At 40.0% G+C, this 14,330-nt stretch overlaps 1 protein-coding gene across 2 annotated transcripts in view; it reads left to right on the top strand.

Moving 5' to 3' along the window:
• The window catches only part of ASPM (assembly factor for spindle microtubules), a 60,361-nt gene that overhangs the window by 16,580 nt on the left and 29,451 nt on the right, over positions 1 to 14,330 (top strand). For both annotated transcript variants that reach the window (XM_070768702.1, XM_070768703.1), the window contains exons 5-16: positions 192 to 338; positions 2,323 to 2,568; positions 2,845 to 2,912; positions 5,467 to 5,608; positions 7,141 to 7,271; positions 8,049 to 8,224; positions 10,232 to 10,377; positions 10,466 to 10,551; positions 10,982 to 11,203; positions 13,110 to 13,317; positions 13,420 to 13,562; positions 13,682 to 13,810. In XM_070768702.1, coding sequence (XP_070624803.1) covers positions 192 to 338; positions 2,323 to 2,568; positions 2,845 to 2,912; positions 5,467 to 5,608; positions 7,141 to 7,271; positions 8,049 to 8,224; positions 10,232 to 10,377; positions 10,466 to 10,551; positions 10,982 to 11,203; positions 13,110 to 13,317; positions 13,420 to 13,562; positions 13,682 to 13,810 — 1,844 coding nt within the window. The remainder of the gene's footprint in view (positions 1 to 191; positions 339 to 2,322; positions 2,569 to 2,844; positions 2,913 to 5,466; positions 5,609 to 7,140; positions 7,272 to 8,048; positions 8,225 to 10,231; positions 10,378 to 10,465; positions 10,552 to 10,981; positions 11,204 to 13,109; positions 13,318 to 13,419; positions 13,563 to 13,681; positions 13,811 to 14,330) is intronic.

Here is a 14,330-nt window from a genome sequence, read left to right as displayed (position 1 = left end):
GTCGGACATGACTGAGTGACTGAGCACAGTGCAGCACACCCCAAATGTTTTCAACTACTTCCAGCAGGAAGTAGAAAAGCAAACGTCGTTCAGTGTCTCAAAGGTGTTCTTGCTGACGATAGTCTATTGCTATAGATTGTATAATAATTTAAAGGAAAAGTTTTTATGCTTTAACCTAACTGTATTCCTAGGTATACCTAGACATCCAATGCCGTTTGCTGCAAAAAACATGTTTTATGATGAACGCTGGAAGGAAAAGCAGGAACAGGGCTTCACTTGGTGGCTAAATTTTATATTAACTCCTGACGACTTCACTGTAAAAACAAATATTTCTGAAGGTAAACATGAAGTTAATGTTTAAATTGGGTAATACTTTCTTTGTTTTAATGGGTCATTTTTAACATGATTTTTCCATTCTTTAGTTGTACAGATTTATTGGGCTTCCCTGGTCGCCCAGATGGTAAAGAGTCTGCCCATAATGTGGGAGACCTAGGTTCAATCCCTGGGTCAGAAAGGTCCCCTGGAGAAGGAAATGGCAGCCCACTCCAGTATTCTTGCTTGGAAAATCCCATGGACAGAGGAGCCTCGCAGGCTATGTAGGGTCGCAAAGAGTTGAACACTACTGAAGTGACTTCACTTTCACTTTCACAAGTGTATCATAGTGTAGTACTTTGGCCACCTCATGCAAAGAGTTGACTCATTGGAAAAGACTCTGATGCTGGGAGGGATTGGGGGCAGGAGGAGAAGGGGACGACAGAGGATGAGACGGCTGGATGGCATCACTGACTCGATGGACGTGAGTCTGAGTGAACTCCGGGAGTTGGTGATGGCCAGGGAGGCCTGGCGTGCTGCGATTCATGGGGTCGCAAAGAGTCGGACATGACTGAGCGACTGATCTGATCTGATCATAGTGTAGTTCGTGGCACAGCACACTAGGTCTTTAACACGAATGCTCATTATTGTGCAGGTGAGAGAATTTTGTGCTGTAAGCACTGAACTTCTTTTTTTGCTCATCAGCCAGTGTGATTTCCAGCCTTGCCAGTGAATGGGTTTTATTGTAAGACAGATTCAGTCTGCATTAACAGAGACATGGCTGCCTAGAAACCCAGTCCAGTCTTAGCTGCATCAATAAAGCGGAATGTCCGGCGGATCGTTTTGTCTTGTATGGCCTGTTAGGGGTATTGTCTCTGTTGGACCCTGTTTAAGATGTTTGTGGCCAAGTATGTAATGATGAGAGGTCTAAAAACCAGTGGGTGTGAGGAATTTTTAAAATATTTCACTGTAGTTCTGGAAAACAGAAAAACTCAAAGTATGGAATGTGATGGAAACATGGTGTTCTTCAAATATTTAAAGGGTTTTCTCCTGAGACAAGGAAGATTCACTTGTGGTACTCTCTCATAGAAGTTACAGAGATCAGTTCAACTCCAGATAAGGAAAACCCCTTTAAAATACTTAACTTGCCCAGGCATCACACAGGCTGACTTTAAGGGGGACGATTTCCCTCTTGCTGTAGTGTTCCAGCAGACACTCGTCTGCATTTGTTAGAGAAGTGTGTATAGGAATTCTACCTTTGATTAGGTACTTTTCTTTTTCTCCAAAAGTAAACAAAACATGATTTTTAGTTCTTTCCTTGAGAGAAGATGTGCTCTATGAAAATTCAAATTGCATTTCAAAATTTGACTTTAACAAATCACATTCTTTTTTTTAACCTTTATTAATTTATTTTTAAATATTATTTCTATTTCTCTTTGGAATAGAGAAATATAACTTTTTTTCATGTATTCAAGCATATTGACTTTTTACCTTTTGGATATTTTCCATTACTTTTTTATTATTATTCTTTTTAAATTTATTTTTAAAATTGAAAGATAATTGCTTTTAGTATTGTGTTGGTTTCTGTCGTACACCAGCATGAATCAGCCATGGATATATGTATGTCCCCTCCCTCTTATACTCCCTCCCAACAAATCCCATCCTTTAGGAGTTTATCTTTTGATAAAGCGTATGGAAGCAGAGAAGCCAGCTAGGAGGCTCTCTCATGAGTCTGGGTTAGAGGAGATCGTGTTGGAACCTGGACGACAGTGGTTATAAGAAATGGTTAGATTTGGGATACAGTTTGCAGGTACAGTCAACTGGTTGTGACCATAGGACAGCCGAAGCTTCTGAGTGAAGGATGCCACCTTCACTTTGAGGTGGGAAGGAGAGGAGCAGGCTGGAAGGCACAGGGACTAGATCCTGTCTTCAGCTGCACTTATTGCTAGATTTTAAAGTGTATGCACGTATTGGTTAACCAGAACTGTCCTTTCTTTCATTTTGACCCAGTAAATGCTTCCACTCTTCTTCTGGGAGTAGAGAGTCAACATAAAGTAAGTGTCCCGAAAGCTCCTACCAAGGACGAGGTGTCTCTCAGAGCTTACACCGCCCGGTGCAGGCTGAACAGGTTGCGCCGTGCCGCGTGCCGCTTATTTACTTCTGAAAAAATGGTTAAGGCTATGAAAAAGCTTGAAATTGAAATCGAAGCTCGGCGGCTAATTGTTCGGAAAGACAGGCACCTCTGGAAAGATGTGGGTAAGAAGATTATAGAAATCTTGAGATTAATTCTTTAAAAACACTCTAGAAATTTTTTTTTCAGAGTCAAATATATACATGGTTTCACTTTGCTACCTAAAATTTCACAAACTTAAACGAGATCATGTACATATATAAAAGAGTGGAAGTATACTTTAACATATTTCATATATGTGATGTTCCTTTTTGGTCTCTGATTTCTGTCCATGAAATTGTATTCACTGTCTCATATTTGATTAGTGGTCTGAGCTTACTTGCATTTCATATGCGTTTCAGGAGAACGCCAGAAAGTCCTGAATTGGCTGTTGTCATATAATCCTTTGTGGCTACGAATCGGCCTAGAGGTAAGTACACCATTCAGTTTTTGAAAAAAGATACTTTGAGATATATATATATATATATATACACTTCTAGAAGATTCTTTAATAAAATGATGGTTTCAATTATCAAATTATTTGGTTGCTTAATCTCTCAGTATGAAATTTAAGGTCCCTTCATAAATGCTCATTAGGTTAACAGACTCTGTCATTCTGTATTACTGCCATCTTGTTACATAGCAGTTTTCCCGTTAGTTTCTTACATATATAAAATTTGGTACCAGATGTAATAACAAGCATAGTTAACTCCTTTCTCAGCATTTACCAATGACAATACTGTTGCTGCTGCTGCTGCTAAGTCGCTTCAGTCGTGGCCGACTCTGTGACCCCATAGACGGCAGCCCACCAGGCTCCCCCGTCCCTGGGATTCTCCAGGCAAGAACAGTGGAGTGGGTTGCCATTTCCTTCTCCAATGCATGAAAGTGAAAAGTGAAAGTGAAGTCGCTCAGTCGTGTCCAACTCTTAGCGACCCCATGGATTGCAGCCTACCAGGGTCCTCCATCCATGGGATTTTCCAGGCAAGAGTACTGGAGTGGGTTGCCATTGCCTTCTCCGAATGACAATACTAGGCTGTTTAAAACACATTAAATACATTTTCTAATTTAGATCTCCATAAAATCCAGTGAGGTATTTATTGTTATTCCAACTTCACTGACAGAACAGAAGCTGAAATGGTAAGTGACCTGCCGAATGCCAGTGAAGGGCCAGGACTGGAATCCACACCAGTCTGAAGTCATCAGAAACATTTAGATGGAACACTACTCATGAAAACATCAGAATTTGAGTTTTTCACATGTTGTATGGTTCAATAATATTTAGAATGATAAAACTAACTGAATTAGAAAGCCACTAGGAGTTGAGTGTTAAAAATATTCTTTTATTCCAGCCCTCAGTGTTTCCATTTCCTTTAGTCTTTTACTGGTGAACTCTTATATCTTGTTTAGGCTTTTTACCTTTGTCATGTGGGATATCCCATTCTTCAATTTTTTCTAAGTTTTTGAATAGAAAAATCTTTTGTACTAAAGAACAATCTTTACAATAATCTGTCTGTTTATCAGAAAATTGAGCTGTTGAGAGAATGAATGATAATCCCACTATGGTCACCCAACTAGACAGTGAACTTGTTAAGATTTCCTACTTTAATTCTTATTTCAACTGATTTGAAATTCAACTTTTCATTTCTTTCAATGAAAAGTTAATCAGAAAATTATATATCAACTGGCTATGGTTCAGATATCAAAGAGTTCCAGAACCTCAGCTAAAGTAGAACCTGTCTAGGGCTTCCCTGGTGGCACAGATGGTAAAGTAGGACCTGTCTATTTGGGGCATAGCTCTTTTGTGGCAGAGGTAACATGTAGGAGAGTTAGAAACATGCAATGCCCTTTGAAACTTCCTCCTAGATGTAGTGTGCATCACCTCATCCATAGTTCTGCCCACAGTGCACTATCTGTCCAGACACAGATGAGGCAGAAATATTTATTCTTTCACAATACATACAGCAAATCTATGCCATTTGGTGGGAAAGGGGACTTCTAAAGGGAAGGGAGGAATGAATAATTATAAACAAAACATTGTACCATCACACCTTAGAATTCTGTTAGGCATGACCTTTGAGGATCTTAAGAAGGCATCACATGCCAAAAAAATAAAGTAAAGACAAAATGTCTCTGTTTTGGCAGATATTAGTATTTTTTATGCTTTTCTCTAGTTTTATTGATGTAAAGTTATAAAATACAATTTGATGTTTGTAGTTTTTTCTAATTCTTTAAAAATCATTAACAATCACATTGATGTTAAATTAATAACATTTTAATCCTTGATTATATACAGATCTGAACATCTCAAGTTATTGTCTTAGATGATTTACAGATGGTTTTCCATTTGTTAACTACTCAAGCATTTAGAATTACTTAGGTGTCTGTTGTACCTTCATGATACACTTGCAGGACGAGCGTGCATGTGTGCTAAGTTGCTTCAGTCGTGTCTGACTCTTTGCGACCCTATGGACTGTAGCCCGCCAGGCTCCTCTGTCCATGGGATTCTCCAGGCAAGAATATTGGAGTGGGTTGCCGTGCCCTCCTCCAGGGGGTCTTCCCGACTGAGGGATCGAACCTAAGTCTCCCATGTCTCCTTCACTGGCAGGTGGGTTCTTTACCACTAGTGCCACCTAGGAAGCCCACTAGCAGGACAGTTGTCATTAAATTTGAACAAGAGGCCTACATTTGGTAGTTCTTAAAAGAAAAAATTGCAATATAAATATCACTTGTCATATAATTTTTAAGAACTGATCTTAGTCCTGAACTTATCTTAGTCCTGAACTTTCTTCTCTTCTTCACTGTGAAGAAGGGTGCACTAAAAATTGCACAAAACATTACATGTTCAGCCCATCCTCATCCTCATCTCTCCCAAAGGAATCAGAACCTCGCCAGTTCCTAGACCATCGTCATCTGTCCCTCCCCTCTGCTTCCCTGTGCCCCGAAGAGAGAGCACAGCCCTGACTTGGGCTTGGATTTCTTTTCAGACGATATACGGAGAACTGGTGCCTCTGGAAGACAACAGTGACGTCACGGGGCTGGCGATGTTCATTCTGAACCGCCTGCTTTGGAATCCTGACATCGCAGCCGAGTACAGGCACCCAAGTGTCCCTCACCTGTACAGAGATGGTGGGTGGCTCTGCCTCCGTCGTGTGCTCCCCACGCTGTGTGCAGAGGGCATCCTGTCCTCATTCCTGTCTCTGTTCCGACTTCACCTTCCAGAGAAACTGGTGTAAAAGGCCTTTCTCTCCACTGCCGTCTCTTTCTACGACCTGCGCCATTCCCCATCTGTCCCCCACCGCTATAGCCCTATCGCTATTTGTGCCTGCTGTCTCTCCTCGCCACCTCACAAGCAGGCCTCACGCCCTGTGGAGGTCACGTCTGTCTTAGGCTGCCACTTGCTGTTTTAGTATTCTTAGCCCCTGGGTCGGTGCCTGCGGTGCTCATGACGTAGTTGTCGTGTGAAGCTAACCCAGTGTCTTGCTGTGTCTGTGCCCCAGTTTCTTCCATGAACTGGAAACGTTAAATAGTACCTGCCCCATAGAGGCGTCGTGAGCCTTAAATGAGCCTGTACATGGAAAGCCTAAGACAGGCAGTGTGCTCCTGTGCTTATTGCTGCTGGTTTGTTCTAGCAGATTGTAACTCTCCTACTTTTACATATAACTTGTTTTTTGTTTAATTGAGGTATAGTTGATTTACAGTGTTATGTAAGGTTCAGCTGTTCAGCATAATGATTCATAATTTTGAAAGGCTATCCTCCGTTTACAGCTTTTATAAAATATTGGCTATATTCCCTGTGTTGTACAATATGTCCTTGTAGCTAATTTATTTGATAAGCTATTATCAAATAAGCTATTATTTATTTTATCGTGATTTGTACTTCTTAATCTCCTCCTCTGTCTTGCCCCCACCGCTCCTCTCCTCGCTGGTAACCGCTGGTTTGTTTTCTGTATCTGCAGGTCTGTTTCTTTTTTGTCATATTCACTAGTTTGCTTTATTTTTTACATTCCACATTAAGTGATACCATGCAGTATTTGTCTTTCTCTCTCTGACTTATTTCTCTAGCATAATGCCCTTCAGGTCCATTCATGTTGCTGCAAATGGCAAAATTTCATTCTTTCTTATGGCCGAGTAGTATTCTATTCCACACATGTACATACATGCACATATACATATGTATACACCACATCTTCTTTATCCGTTCTTCTGTCGATGGACACTTAGGTTGCTTCCACATCTTGGGTATTGTAAATAATGCTGCTATGAACATTGCGGTATATGTATCTTTTTGACTTAGCGTTTTCATTTTCTCTGAATATATACTCAGCAGTGTAATTGCTGGATTACTTGGTAGTTCTCTTTTTAGTTTTTTGAGTCATCTCCATACTGTTTTCCATAGTTGATGCACCAATTTACGTTCCCCCTGCCAAAAAAAAAAAAAGGTAAAATAAGGAATTTTATAGACTTACAAAGAATTCCAAGATAATTTGACTTTAAAGTATAGGACACATCTCAGGAATCCTTAGCAGGAATATATAGACCAAAAGCATAGCAGAATAACTAAATATAGAAAAATATTTCATCAACCCCCCACCAAGAAAAGAAAACCAAACTTGTCTTACATAGATGAATGTGCTATGCCTTTTTGTACTTTATTTCAGGTCATGAAGAAGCTCTGTCTAAGTTTACATTGAAAAAGCTATTATTGTTGATTTGTTTCCTTGATTATGCTAAAATCTCTAGACTTATTGATCATGATCCTTGTCTCTTCTGTAAAGATGCAGAGTTCAAGGTATGGTTTTCATCTTATATATTTTATTTCACATATAAGACTTTTGTCTGTTTTTATTGTGTATTTTCTCCTCAGAAAAAGTGATTTTCCCAAAGAACACTAGTCTGACTCTTTGCAACCCCATAGACTATGTATATACAGTCCATGGAATTCTCCAGGCTAGAATACTGGAGTGGGTAGCTTTTCCCTTCTCCAGAGGACCTTCCCAACCCAGGGATCTAACGCAGGTCTCCTGCATTGCAGGCGGATTCTTTACCAGCTGAGCCACAAGGGAGCCCAATAGTTTTTATCTTATATTTTATATTTCACATATAAAATTTTGTCTGTTTTTATTGTATATTTTCTCCTCAGAAAAAGTGATTTTCCCAAAGAACAGTACTCTGAAGTAGAACAGAAATGCCTGCCCAGTAGTTCGAACCCTGCCTAGCTTGTTGGTTGACATTTCACCAGTGCGTCATCCTAGCTTTGCTTTGAGAATGAATGTAACTGTGCTTCTGAGGAATTAATTTGGGAGAAAATTTCTTTCCTAATTTAGTATGCTATCAAATCCTAATTTTTAGAGTTACTATTATTTATGAGCCCTTTCTTAAAAAGTCTTAAATTGGAAATATTGTGGAAATATATGAGGTTTCCATTGTTACCATATGAAACTGTCTTTTTATACTACTGTTAATTTTACTTTATTTCTATATGCGCAGAATGATTTGAAGAATTTGTTTTTATTATAAACAGAATGATGATACTGGATTATAATACCTTCTGTTTGTTTCTCCATAGGCCAGTAAAGAAATTCTTCTGGCTTTTTCACGAGATTTCCTAGGTGGTGAAGGTGACCTTTCCCGTCACCTGAGCTTACTGGGATTTCCTGTGACCCACGTCCAGATGCCTTTTGATGAATTTGATTTTGCTGTTAAGAATCTTGCTGTAGACTTGCAGTGTGGGGTGCGTCTCGTGTGAGTATAAGAAATGAAATTATGTCTCTCCCTAGAATAGACGAAAATTTTCTGGAAGACACTTTTTTCTAACATACACAATCCCTCTTGGTCTTTTATGTAATGGGATAAATCTAGGGTTTAAAAAGTTGGGGTAAGTTCAGGAAAATAGTGTAAATTTTAGGCCAAGAAACCTTGTCCCCTATCCACATTTTTCCCTGCTGGCAGGTGATGAGGTCTGAGTAGGAACCACTGATGCCCCAGAATAGGAGTTGGGGAAAGCATGGGGCTAATTAAACTATAAGACTTAGCACTTTATCTGCAGTGATTTCATGACTTCTACATCATTTGAGACCAGTTTTATTTGTGTTAACCATGTTGCACATGTAAGGATGAAGATCTGAAATTAAAAGACACTTGCTCCTTGGAAGGAGAGCTGTGACAAACTTAGTGTATTAAAAAGCAGAAACATCACTTTGCCAGCAAAGGTCCATATAGTCAAAGCTATGGATTTTCCAATAGTCATGTATGGATGTGAGGTTTGGACTATAAAGAAGGCTGAGCACTGAAGAACTGGTGCTTTCAGATTTTGGTGCTGGAGAAGACTCTTGAGAGTCCCTTGGACAGCAAGCAGATCAAAGCAGTCCATCCTAAAGGAAATCAACCCTGAATACTCATTGGAAGGACTGATGCTAAAGCCGAAGTTCCAATACTTTGGCCACCTGATGCGAAGAGCTGACTCACTGCAAAAGACGCTGATGCTGGGAAAGATTGAGAGCACAGAGAATGAGATGGTTGGATGGCATCACCAACTAAATGGACTTGAGTTTGAGCAAACTCCAGGAGATGGTGAAGGACAGGGAATCCTGGTGTGCTGCAGTCCATGAGGTCACAAAGAGTCGGACACGACAACAACAACACGTGAGAAGTGAGATGAAGATACGGCGTGTTTTGCCCAGGTTTTACCCCGCAGTGGCAGTGGGCATCAGCTCCCGACATCCAGCTTCGTGTCGCACGCGTTTCCTCACTAACACACTAGAGTCCTAGGCACTGGCTTTGATGTGACAGCAGTGAGTCACCACTGCCTGCTTTGGAAGGAGCGGCCTTTACACTGTATGTCGGGTGGCTTCTTTACAATATGTGACTTGAAGGCATCCATCTTGTTTCTAAGAAACTCTCTAATTTATATTATGTCTGACATTTGTGAGGAAGTTATCATTATATCTTTGTGAATCCCCAGTTCTTCACAAATAGGATACATGGGACTTCCTTTGGTAGTTTAGTGGTTAAGAATTTGCCTTGCAGTGCAAAGGATGCAGGTCTGCCAAATTTTAACCAGATACAGTCATTAGTTGGGCTCGATCTTTCTGTGGAAACAGTGATTTTTGTCTAGTGTAAAACACTAAATGATATTAGGAGTTTGAATTTAAACTGTGGTATAAATGATTCTTTAAGGTAGGCACTCAAACATTTTTGCTTTACCTGGTATAAATATAAGACAATGGCTTCGTCGGAAACTGTAACAGTGGGGTTTAGTTCTGATCTTAGTCTTGTCATTACTAGTTGTAAGATCACGGGAAATTTATTTTACTTTTCTGGGCTTTGGTTTCTTCATATGCCAAATATGGGATAATAATTGCCCGACTGTGGGATTTGCCATGGACAAAATAAGAAAAGGACTAAAATAAGAAAAGAAAGCGCTTACCTGATGTGTAGAACACTGGAGTCCCTCAGTCAGTGTCCGTTTTCCTTTCTTTTCCCTAAAGAGCCTTGTTCTTCTGTTTCTGTGTGCATTTGTGTGTGTGCATCTTATTTCCCATTCTTACATTCTGTTCATAGACCTTAACCCCCAGGCTTAAATGAGAAATAACTCTATTTACTTAACTATGGAGTAACAGTTTTGAGATCTTTCTAACCTAAAAACCCTTTAACTCTGGAAGATTGATATGGGTGATTATTTAAATGAAGTTAGTTTTTCCTGCATGTTTTTATCTTAACAATTTCATGTGGCAATCCCTTCACTGTTAGGCGAACTATGGAACTTCTCACGCAAAACTGGAATCTCTCAAAGAAACTCAGAATTCCTGCAATAAGTCGTCTTCAAAAGATGCACAATGTTGACATCGTTCTTGAAATTCTTAAATCACGAGGAATTCAGCTGAATGATGAGCATGGTAAAAACCAAGTAACGATAAAAGTTTTCTTCTCACTGAAAATCAAGTTGTACGTACTTTGTGCTAACGGACTCTTTTCCGTTTGCAGGAAATGCAATCCTGTCTAAGGATATTGTGGACAGACACAGAGAGAAAACCCTGGCGTTGCTCTGGAAGATCGCATTGGCTTTTCAGGTATTGTACATTTGGTGCATTTTGTATTTTTTGTCAGTTTTCAGTATTGACTTATAAAAGTCTTTTGTGTCAAGTAAAGACTAGCAGTAGTAGCTGTTACTTGCGAGACTTATTCTGTCCCAGGAACTGTGCTAATGGCTTTATGTACACTCCAGTCTAATCCTCACAAGGTCCCCAGTAGGTCGCTATTGTCATTTCTTTATAGGGGAGGAGACTAGAGCTAAGGGTTCCTCGCTGATGGGACACAGACAAGATCAGATCCCTGACTTAGGTGAACACAGATCCCGTGCACTCAAGCACTTAAACGTTCCATGACTTCCTTGTAGACTGTGTTTGTCTTAAAAAAATATTGATAGTAGCAGACTTGAACTTTTGTGGGCCAAAAATAATGTATGAAAAATATGGTATTTATCCTCTTTTTGTATTCCAGGTGGATATTTCCCTTAATTTGGATCAGTTAAAGGAAGAAATTGACTTTTTAAAGAACACACAGAGTACAAAGAAAACGATGTCTGCACTGTCATGCCGTCCTGATGCTGTTATCAGTAAAAAAAGAGATGAAAGGCATAGCGGCCCCTTTGAACAGTGCAGTGAAAGCGTAAAGCTGCTGATGGACTGGGTAAATGCGGTCTGTGGCTTCTATAATAAAAAAGTAAGTTCTGTGTTTTTGTTTTAGCCTAATTTCTTTAAGCAAATTTTGGTTAAAATCAAATAAACAGTGCATGAAATATTTTCTTTAATTTCTTTTCTTTAATGTCATATAAGGTAGTAGAATTTTATTACTATATAGATCATTTATACAGATATTTTTATATGATGTATTTTATATATGTATATATTAATATATAATAAGTAACATATAAACATGTAACAATTACATAACTATAATGATACATCTTATACAGATTTATTATGATAATACAGATGCTAATATAATTTATATTATAAACAATACAGTGTGTTAATACCAATTAAAAATTATAATAATAATGATAATGCATTTCTTTTTTTCTTTTTTTTTCTTATTGGAGTATAATGGCTTTAGAGTGTGTTCATTTCTGCCATACAGCAAAGCGAGTCAGTTACATGTATACCTGTATCCCCTCTTAGTTAATATGTACAAGCAAACTTTTCCTCTAATAAGTAAGGGTGCCGTCACATATCTAGTTTCATCAAATCTGTCACCAATTGTGTAATGAACGATTATATTTTATGTCTTACTAGGGGAAAAAATGCCCTAGTTGGTAGTCTTAAAAGGAGATGCTTGTATAGAACTGGGGCACCAAAGGATCATATCCTTATTACAAAGTGAAGTCACTCAGTTGAGTCTTTGCAACCCCATGGACTGTAGCCCGCCAGGCTCTTCTGTCCATGGGATTTTCCGGGAAAGAACACTGGAGTGGGTTGCCATTTCCTTCTCCAGGGGATCTTCCTGACCCAGGGATCAAACCTGGGTCTCCCACACTGTAGACAGACTCTTTACTGTCTGAGCTACCAAGGAAACTCTTATTACAAAGGTGAATGCAAACAAACCCACCATCCACAAAGGGACATTAGAGGACTTTGCCCCACTCGGTAGAGAGGGAGGAAATAGTCTGAGTTGTGTCTTTTATAATCATTTGTTAGATTGATCCTCCATTGCTATATGAAATGGAGGATATGTATGTATGTTTAAGTATAAATACATATATTTATATGTCTTTAATACACAACCATATATGTATGTTTAAGTATAAATACATGAAAATAAATGGTCCTGATGCATATGAATAACATATCCCATAAGGAATGTAAAACAGAAAAACTGTCAGATATATGATCGTCTGTGTCTTAGTAAGTACTAGAGAGCCCCAAAGACCCTGGTGCTGCAGTCCTGCGTCCCATGCCTTTCTCTTGACTCCAGTCCCTTGGCTTTCCTAGGTCCGTAGACACAGTGCTCCAGTCACTGCCTGTCTTCACATGGCATTCTCCCTATGCGTCTTGTCTCTGTGTCTCTCTCTCTTTCTCATAAGGGCACCAGTCACATCAGATTAAAACCTCATCTTACTCCAGTGTGGTCCCATCTTAACTGGTTAAATCTGCAATGACCCTATGTCCAAACAAGATCACATCCTGAGAGTCTGGGAAGGACATGAATTTTTTGATGAACACTCTCCACCCAGCACAATAATATAATATTTTAGAGGTGAGAATTTGGCCATGAATGTGGTAGTCTACAGTATAACTTCCCAGGTGGCTCAGTGGTAAAGAATCTGCCTGCCAATGCAGGAGACGCAGATTTGATCCCTGAGTCGAGAAGATCCCCAGGAGAAGGTGATGGCAAACCCACTCCAGTATTCTTGCCTGGGAAATTCCATGGACGTAGGAACCTGACAGGCTACAGTCCCTGTGTTCACAAAGAATCAGATACGCCGGAGCATACACATGGTATTACAGTAGGTGCTGCTATAAATTAGCACGCCGTCCTAGCTATTAAAAGGAAATACGGACTGTAAAGCCACCAGTACCTGTGTTCTTACCTAGATACCGTCCATTCTTTTCCCGACGTTTCTCACCAGGTGGAGAACTTCACGGTGTCCTTCTCGGACGGCCGGGTGCTGTGTTACCTGATCCACCACTACCACCCTTGCTACGTTCCTTTTGACGCCATATGTCAGCGAACCACCCAGACCGTGGAGTGCACGCACACTGGTTCCGTGGTGCTGAATTCATCATCCGAATCTGACGGGAGTTTTCTGGATTTCTCTCTTAAACCACCTGATCAGGGTTAGTCCCTTTCAGTTAATTTACTCCTCCAGTGTTCTCACTGGCCTGTCTGATTTCTGGCCCTCGCAGTATCATCTGATCTCTGTTTTTCTTGCATTGCAGAAAATACTTCAGAACTATACAAAGAACTCCTAGAAAATGAAAAGAAAAATTTTCAGTTGGTTAGGTCTGCAGCTAGAGACCTTGGTGGAATACCTGCCATGATCCATCACTCAGATATGTCAAACACAATCCCTGATGAGAAGGTAAAGTAAAAGTTCCTTAACAGTAATAACTCTTAGTAATCAGAGTCTCAGATGATAGGAAGTCTCATGCTCTCTGTCTCATAGAAACTTCTCTCTTCATCGTTTATGTTCTCTCTTAGGTGGTGATTACCTATTTGTCATTTCTTTGTGCGAGGCTTTTGGATCTTCGTAAAGAAACGAGAGCCGCTCGACTCATACAAACAACTTGGAGACAATATAAGCTAAAAAAAGATCTAAAACACCATCAGGTACTCCTCAAAAATGAAGTGTGTGTGTGCCCAGCCACCCAGTCATGTCCAGCTCTTTGAGACCCCAGTGGACTATAGCCCACCAGGCTCCTTTGTCCGTGGGATTTCCCAGGCAGGAATACTGGAGTGGGTTGCTATTCCCTTCTCCATGGGAGCTTCCCCACCCAGGTTCCAACCCACATCTCTCATATCTCCTGCATTGGCAGGTGGCTTCTTTACCACTGAGCCACCTGGGAAGCCCAGTCAGTAATGAAATACTGTAATGTAAATTGTTCATAAAATGTCAGCTGAATGATTCTTGATATCCTTTTTACATTTTACTGACGTAAGAAATTAGTGAGGTAATTTTCATGATTGTGTATGTTTCGAGTAGGGGATGCATATTTCTCCCTAATGTCCAATGTTTCCTTCACTGGGTATTTTTTCCAGGCTTTGTCCTCCCTTTCACTCTGCTCCAGGGGACATGGAATAACTTACGCACGTTGTGAATTTGTGAAAAGTAAACTGGGGTTGTCTGACT

This window comes from Bos indicus, chromosome 16 (genome assembly GCF_029378745.1).
Source record: "Bos indicus isolate NIAB-ARS_2022 breed Sahiwal x Tharparkar chromosome 16, NIAB-ARS_B.indTharparkar_mat_pri_1.0, whole genome shotgun sequence".
In the NCBI taxonomy this organism is placed as follows: Eukaryota; Metazoa; Chordata; class Mammalia; order Artiodactyla; family Bovidae; genus Bos; species Bos indicus.
The sequence above is the reverse complement of the archived record's forward strand: the minus strand, read 5'-3'. Positions and strand labels throughout refer to the sequence as shown.